The sequence below is a fragment of the Cibotium barometz genome, chromosome 18 (assembly GCF_041138505.1).
Source record: "Cibotium barometz isolate CiBa-2024 chromosome 18, ASM4113850v1, whole genome shotgun sequence".
Taxonomy (NCBI): domain Eukaryota; kingdom Viridiplantae; phylum Streptophyta; class Polypodiopsida; order Cyatheales; family Cibotiaceae; genus Cibotium; species Cibotium barometz.
This window is the reverse complement of record NC_141063.1, coordinates 34765503-34773436: the sequence shown is the minus strand read 5'-3', so window position 1 is coordinate 34773436 and position 7934 is coordinate 34765503. Positions and strand designations below refer to the sequence as shown.

Below are 7934 nucleotides of genomic sequence, written 5' to 3'. Positions count from 1 at the left end.
TAGATTCGAATCCGGTACCTCCACTTCGAGAGGTATGAGCCTTACCCCTGGGCTATCTTTACTGCTTTAACATTGTCTAGATTTCATTAACATTGTTGACGCAAACCTTGCTTGATATCATGAGATGTGCGATAGAGCATGCTAAATCATAAACAGAATGGTAGGTTTATGGCAAATAATCAAGGAAATCAAAGGAGACCCAAAACAAGATGACATGAAAACACTTTTGACATTAACTTGAGAGTTATTCAGGAGTTCTAAAAGAATGCCTATGGCCAATGGGCACAGAATCTAGACTCTGCCAAGCATACAACTGCAACATTTCAACATTTACACGCCCCATCAACCATATAGAGCCTATGTCTTCATTTGGCAGAAACTCAGGGTCATGACTGCACCAAATTTCGTACTTGAAAGACCAGCATTCATGCATTGCATTTTGCAAGCAATCACGAACCCCATCTACGACACAAGCTCCCTCAGAACAGAACTCGAGAATAAACTCCACAGGGGACTCCTTGTCAGGCTGATGTCTCTGGTACTAAAAATCCAACAGAGATGATAGCAAGTATAAACTGCATCATCTATACATGCCTGAGCACTTCCAGAAGCATTGCACTCCATGTATCAATAGCCCCTGGTAGACACCAGTGTAAGCAGTCATTCTGCACTTTGGCATGCTTGTCGTGTGCAAATGGCTGAAAATTCCGATAAGGACCTGGATGGGCATCAGGCCTCAATAATGAAGCATGTATAGTGTCAGCAAGTTTGAGCTTGAAACCAAACTCAGAACTTCTCTGCAGGGTTTTGCCAAACTCTTCTAGCTGTATTTTGTACATCTCTGCTGTCATACCTTGTAAAACAGTAGAGTTGCTCTGAAAAGGAACTGTCCGTGTGCAGTTGCCACCGTTATCCCAACGGCCATTCTCAAAGTGATCAGGCGTGAATGTCCGAAAAAACACAACCCCCTTGTAGTTGGAGGAAATGAGAAAATCAAACACACTCCTTAGTGCCACTCTGTAAGCATAGTAGAAACCCACTTCTGTGATGTTCAAGCCTGGACAATAATGGCAGCCGATCAACTCATTTTTCATGAAGTACACCGAAGTTTTCAAGTACCATTGCCCCGATGACAATACAATGTAGTCATACTTGTGCAGAGAGGCCACCCAGCTTTCATCCACATTGTCCAGATGGAGTTTTTCGATGCCTTGGGCAAAGCCTTCGGCTTCATCCTCAGTGCCCCGAACCAAAAAGGGAGCCCATAAAACCGCCAATGTGAAGTTGTAAGATCGGAAATACCAATGAACAGTCCGATCCATACCATCCGTATAAATGTTCTCAGGAATTTCAACCTGCACTTGCCAACAGAAGGTAAGTTAGCTCTCTTGCACTAATTGATGGCATCACAAACCGTGTAATCTACACCTTCCCACACTACATGACCTTGCCCCTGTTGTGACATGATTGCTGAAGCTGAATAGATTTACACTAAGCAAAACATAGATTAACGCTAATCAACTATGATACACAATAGAGAAGACCATACAGACATAAACAAGTATATATTGCCAAAACAAGAATATATACAATGATGCCACAGATCGTAAGTACTGTGTGTGCTGATGAGATGCCTCTGTTGCTGCCTGGGACTCTGTCACTCTGGCCTGCAATCCTATCTCACACTTAGGATTGACTCTCGACCTGCCTATTTATAGGTGTTTTCAAGTCTGGTTGGCTTATCTTCTGTTGGTCGGCCAGTTGGATAGCCCATGTCTATATTCAATGCATCTATCTGCTGCCCACACGTGACACACAGCTGATCCATGGGCGCCTAGCTGCCCAAGAACACTGTCCATCAGCCCAAACTCAGCCTCTAAAACTGCAGACCATGTCCATTAGGGCATGCACATAACATCCCCTTTGGCTACTAAACTTGGCACTTGATGGACCTTAGTTCCACTCCCATCAGAATTTGTCACTCCCGGTTTGTGGCACTGCCCTGTGGGAAGGATCTTGGAAACTAGAATTACTTTGACACTTCAACTTTAACTTTGATTCTTAACACCTTCCACTTTTGATCTCCACTTCCAAGTCTTGCTGAAGAACTCCCCATCTGATCCACTGCTGTCCCCAGGCCTGCTATCCCTAAGCCCTTAACACAGGGGCGGGTGACCTTCACAAGAACTGATCATGCCTGTTGCTAGGCCTTTGGAACTGATCTAAGAGCTTAATGATGTACTAGTTCTGCATACATACCCTCAAGGAATGCGTCCTCTAGCTTTGCCTGTTGCAAACCACTCCATCTGCTACCCTGCTACATTCTATTGCTAGAATTGTGCACCTTCCTTGGGACTATGCTTAGTGGCTAAGCTTGAATGCTCTGATACCAATGTTGCATGCGCGGAAGCCTTTGGTGTACTGATCCACAACCCTAAGCTTGATTAAAAACAAGATGCTAATTTAAGCATGATTAAGACAAAGGAGAGATAAGAAGAGAGTTTTTCTTGTATTTCATATGGTACAAAAAGGTGACTTTGTCTGTACATGGTTGGGTCCTTGTGGATGGCAAAGTCACGCAACAGCAGCACGGACACCACCCTAGGACACTGAGCAACGTTGACCGATAGGCTCCCATCTCCCAACCGTTGCTCCCCCCAAAAAAACCAGCCGGAGGAGATATCTATGACAAGGTGCCACCACACTCTATATATGGCTCTTTGACTTCCCATGCTCTTGCATATAGAATAATCCACCACAACTTCCAATCATGCGATAACCCGAGAGTAGCTACGAGAATTGCCACCTCCAACAACAGTGGAGGGGTGACTTCTGGTCCCTACACGACTTCTACTCATGACTTCAATGATGAAATGATAAGAATATTGAATTATGAGTGATGCTTATATATATGCTGAGAGGGGCTATGGGCTACTGTCAGCTTGCTCTGGACAAAGCATTCATGAAATAGCTGCACTTATCTTTAATGCTGCCCATGCTGTTGTCCAACCTATGATGCTTGGTCGACTGGTTGTTTGGATGCTCCAAAAGGTTGCCGACTACATCCATGCCCTCCATGATGCTGGTGTTGATGATGATGATGATGATGATGTTGATGGTGATGATGTTGCTACTGATAATGATGGTACTGATGTTTTATGTTGATGATAATACTATTGATGATGGTGACTTTGAAGATGACCTAAATGCTGTCCTAACTGCTTATCCCAATCAAGGATTATGCTCTTCATGCCGGAAATTAGCCATGGCACGAGCATGCGCATGACAAACTGCTAGATAATCTCCTCACCCCTCTCTATCCTATATACTCTTGTAGAGATTGATGTTGGTGGACCATGTTTTCTCCCAAGAATCCAAAGAGCTCTCTCACATCTGCCAAAACTCCATGTTCTACACACGTGTACTTGCCGCAAATGTACGTGAAGAAAAAACACACACACCTTTGTGGTCAAGGACTAGGCGAAGGTTTCATCACTTCGTGCTTACATCAAAGGGGTGTGTCTTTCTCGTATGGAACGCCAGAGATTTGCACATGGAACCAAGTCTCTCTAGATGCTTCTAACCTCCAACTCAGGGGTGAGCCTAATTGGGTCTATGGTTGGGCACTGAGCTAGATGCCACTATCCTTATTTTTCATTATTGGCTAACCATAGGAGATTTATACGATGTGGTCCTACCATTGGGAAGTAGCGAATCTGCATGTACCAATAAAACCCTTTGAAGGACAAAAAGTAAGAACCATATGGAGCATCACAACCAAGTCAATCACACACCAATCCCAAAAAGTACTCTGAAGGAAGTAAGAGACAACTTGGGCAACATATAATGAACAACTAAGGAAAAAAATTAAAAATATATGTGAAAACTGTGATGTATTTCCTATTGAGTTCGTGATGGTGTTTCTCTTGTGAGAGCAATAGACAATTAGATTGAGTTATTGCCAAGAAGTCATGCCATCTCCCAAGACCTTGATCAATTTAGCAAAGGGAAGAGGACAAGATAGTTAGGCAATTACAAGAGTATCTTAAAAGGGGGGAAATTCAGCCAAGTAAGTCTCCACAGGGTGCACCCACTCTTTTGTGAAGAAAAAAGCAATTGTATACATTAGTAGGTTGAAATATTTTGGTGATCTTATGTCAATGTGTTGAGTGTGCATCCAAGAGTTAGGAATGCAATAGTCTTGGTGACATAACTCCCTTGGGACATAGGTTCCTAAGGTTACTCTTTGGGGTAATGTAACAAGGGTTCACTCTTGGGTAGATGGAACCTCCCTATCATTAAATGACGATCAAGTTCGCAAATGGCTTTTGGTAAGATATATATACATGTACCCCTTTATGGCTAGAAGAAGAGATCTAAGTGATTTTCTGTGGACTTGTGTCAAGCATATCTCTATGCTTGTTTAATAAGTTCTCTTAAGCACGTTTAGGATGTTTAAACACTTGTTTAAGTCTCTCTTAGTGATTGGCATAAGTTGCTTCCTTATTGATTGATTCTTGCTTAGTGGATCTAATCTTGCTTAGTGTTAGAGATTAGGCTATGTACGGCACCTATTTATTAGGTGGCCTATATCTGTGAATTCCCATGTCCACCTGATATTCTTTCAACTTGCAATTTTTAGCTTGCACAAAACGTGGAGAGGGTTACTATGAGAGTATATGGCTATACTTAGATGAATCTAGGAACATGCTCAAATTCACCCTATAAGAAAGTGCAATTTATAACCTCATGGTAGTCATCCACAAGACAATAAACCATCAACTCCATCATGCATAGTATGGACTAGATGTAAATTTCCATGTCCACTTGATGTTCTTTCAACCTGCGATTTTTAGCTTGCACAAAACGTGGAGAGGGTTACTATGAGAGTATAGGGCTATACTTAGATGAATCCAAGAACATGCCCAATTCACCTTATAATAAAGTGCAATTCATAACCTCATGGTGGTCATCCGCAAGACAAAAAACCATCAACTCTATCATGCATAGTATGGACTAGATACTACAATATCCCCACTAACGTTATCAGTGCCCAATAGTGGGTGTAGAACTTGGTATCATTATATGCTCCCACACACACACCCCCCACATGCACACACACATAAGAGCATACATTCATACAAAGGTCTGTGTACTATGAGAGTATAGAGCCACCAAAGTGGCCCTCTGCACCAGCAGGTATGCCCGCCAAACAGCTCCGTTCCGAGAGAAGCATGTGTAAAAAAAGCCCTGCTTTTTGGCTTAACATCTCCAAACAGCAGGGTCAAGCTCTATTCATGCCATATCTTTGAGGACACAACATTGGCATATTTTCCAGCCAGAAGAATATGTAACAAATCATATTATACTATTTGCTCTATGCAATATGCCAGTGCAGATTGAATGGATGTTACCTGGGCAAGAGAGCACAGAAAAGATTGAAAATGGTTCCGGGCTATAGAATCTCCGATGAAAGCCCAAGACTTCCCCGTGACAAGTGTCAAGTAGGCCCTGGCATCAAACAAAGGCAGCTCACAATCATTGGGTTTCCATCTCCAATACATATAGTCATGATCTGGCCTTCCATTCTTTATACAATTCTGATGCTCCTGGATGAACCAACATGTGGTATTTGTGTAAGCCGGCCCAGAAGGGTGTGGGATCCAGTCTCCTCTCCATATGTTGCAACCTCCTAAATTTTCAAATCTGATAAAGTCGTTAGATCAGAGCCCACTTTGCCTCCTTTGCTCAGGATTAGAATCCTCAGAAAATAGATTAAGAAGAGGGTAAAGCAGCATTGCCTAATTGTTTCCATTCATCATGATTAAAGCACTAAGTCCAGCATTTATAATCGAGAAAAGGGTAGAGCTGCATTGCCTAGTTGCCTCCATTACTCGGGATTAAACAGAAAACAGTATGGAAAACTTGCTTGAGAAGAGGGTAGAGCTGCATTGCCTAATTGCCCCCGTTAATCAGGGTCAAAACAGTAGAGGTTAATCAGGGACAAAACACTTAAAAACCTTGTTAAAAACAGGAGATTAGGAAGAGGACAGAGCTGCACTTACCTACAGAGAAGTCTATAAGCTTTGTAACATCTGGTGTGGGCGGAGGTGGGGTTACCTCATAGGGGAGATTGAATGGGGTTTCTGGGTACTCTTTTGCTTTGTAGTTGACTGGAGTGTTGGAGGAGAAAATGCGAGTAAAAATGAAGGGGAGGACGAGCACTAGACAGGCTGCCCAGAGAAACTTCTTCTGGTAGAGAAGCCTCCATAATGCCGAATCTGTTATTGGTGGGGGACGCCCATCCAACCCAACTGGTGCATAATTGCCTGGATATCTGTGATGGGTTGTCATCCTCTTCTTATCCGATCCACAATAATGTAGATTGTCTATAAAAGTTAACTTGCAAATGAGTTTTCCTCAGTGATCAAAAAGATTGCGAGCTCTGTAAAGTGAGCTTTAATGATTGATCCTACAAGTGGGTCGACACAGAAATAACGAAATCTGTGGATTCTGTGTGCTTTGGAGAAGGGTTTTGACAAAAATTGAAGTGGGTTGTAGCAGAACCTGAAGAATGCTATCTCTAATTGAAGCAGTGCTTAACAGTAATGAAGACATCTGAAGTGGGTGCTATCAGAGATTGCTCTCTAACTAAGGAGTTTGACAGAGATTAGGAAATCTAAGGTGGGTTCTGGGAGAGACTGGCTGTGATTGAAGTGGGCTTTATGAGAGATTAAGAAATCTGAAGTGGGTTACAAAAGAAGTTGACCTCTTAATCTGATGGGGTACAAGGCTTTGCAAGTATGATGAGTATGGCATAGGAAGCCTATTTAATTGCTGAAACGGGAGGCTGGTGATAGATTGATGCTCTAGGAAAGCAGGAGATGGGGCATCATGATAAGAGTGTAAAGGTGATGGTGATGGGGTGAAAGCGTGGAAACAGAGAGTGCTAAAGATAGGGAGCTTGCAAAATGTACGATCATACAATTTTTATTTTATTTTATTTTGGCTATGGTGTGGTGAAGCCAAAACACACACACACACACACACACAGAGGGGGGGTGGGACGAGGACTCTCACCTGCCTGCATTCTTTGTATTTACTAGAATTCCCACCATGGCTATGAAAGACATCGTGCGAAGGTGCCAGACTCCAGTCTTGCTCTCGCGTGCGCACACACAGAGACGGACTGTCGGTGGTGGTGGGGAGCAGCTGTAGAGAACCCTTGAGCCTTGTGTCAATATAAAAAAGCTACTATATATTTTTAAAACAATTAAAAAAGAAGGGCAAATTCTGCCTTCACACGACAGCAGGGCAGGCCAAGAGATTCTGCCCCCCACACCTTCACACAAGAGCGCTCACTTGTATGATCTGTTTTTTAGTATTTGAAATCAATTGTAAGTTCGCTTCAAAATGCTTTCTGAAATTATATATTTCATGGTCTCAATTTAAGGTATTTGTTTTTTAAAATTATTATTTTCTTTAAATACTAATTTTAATTTTTAAGGTGTTTGTGTTTTATTTATAAAAAAAATCCGAGTCAAGAGAGAGTACCAAGTGCATGCATGCCCTCTCCAAACCTCTATCATCATCGCCAAGCCAGTAGACCAACACCGAAGTGTGGGGAATGGGACTTGAACCCAAGATCTCTTGATTAACGTGTAAAGCACTATGCCAGCACTCCTTTGTGCGTGTGTGCGTGCATGCGTGCGTGCGTGAGAGAGAGAGAGAGCCGCTACCAAATCAACGAAGAGACTTGAACCTAGGTGGGTCCATGTCATCCCAAGGGTAATCCCACTAGCCCACAATGGGTGGTAGAAAGGTAGTGAGAGACGAAGAGAGAGAGAGAGAGAGAGGAAGAGAGAGATGCAAGTGTAGCTATGATCAACCTCCCCTTTCACTACCTCTACACAAGTGTTGCAAAATTACCATTT

The 7934-nt window shown here is 42.8% G+C and overlaps 1 protein-coding gene across 2 annotated transcripts; it reads right to left on the bottom strand.

The window, feature by feature from the left end:
• Window positions 1-214: 214 nt before the first annotated feature.
• Window positions 215-7363, bottom strand: LOC147629244 (protein trichome birefringence-like 26). Of its 2 annotated transcripts, XM_086812501.1 has the most exons (4): window positions 7081-7363; window positions 6066-6389; window positions 5415-5692; window positions 215-1355 (listed from the first exon to the last, which is right to left on the bottom strand). In XM_086812501.1, exons 1-4 carry the CDS (start codon window positions 7088-7090, stop codon window positions 585-587), a joined length of 1383 nt encoding a protein of 460 aa, XP_086668627.1. In that variant the 5' UTR covers window positions 7091-7363; the 3' UTR covers window positions 215-584. The 2 variants fall into 2 exon arrangements, with proteins under 2 accessions (XP_086668627.1, XP_086668628.1); XM_086812502.1 differs by lacking the exon at window positions 6066-6389 and having other exon boundaries at window positions 5415-5706; window positions 7081-7360.
• Between the last annotated feature and the right edge of the window lie 571 nt (window positions 7364-7934).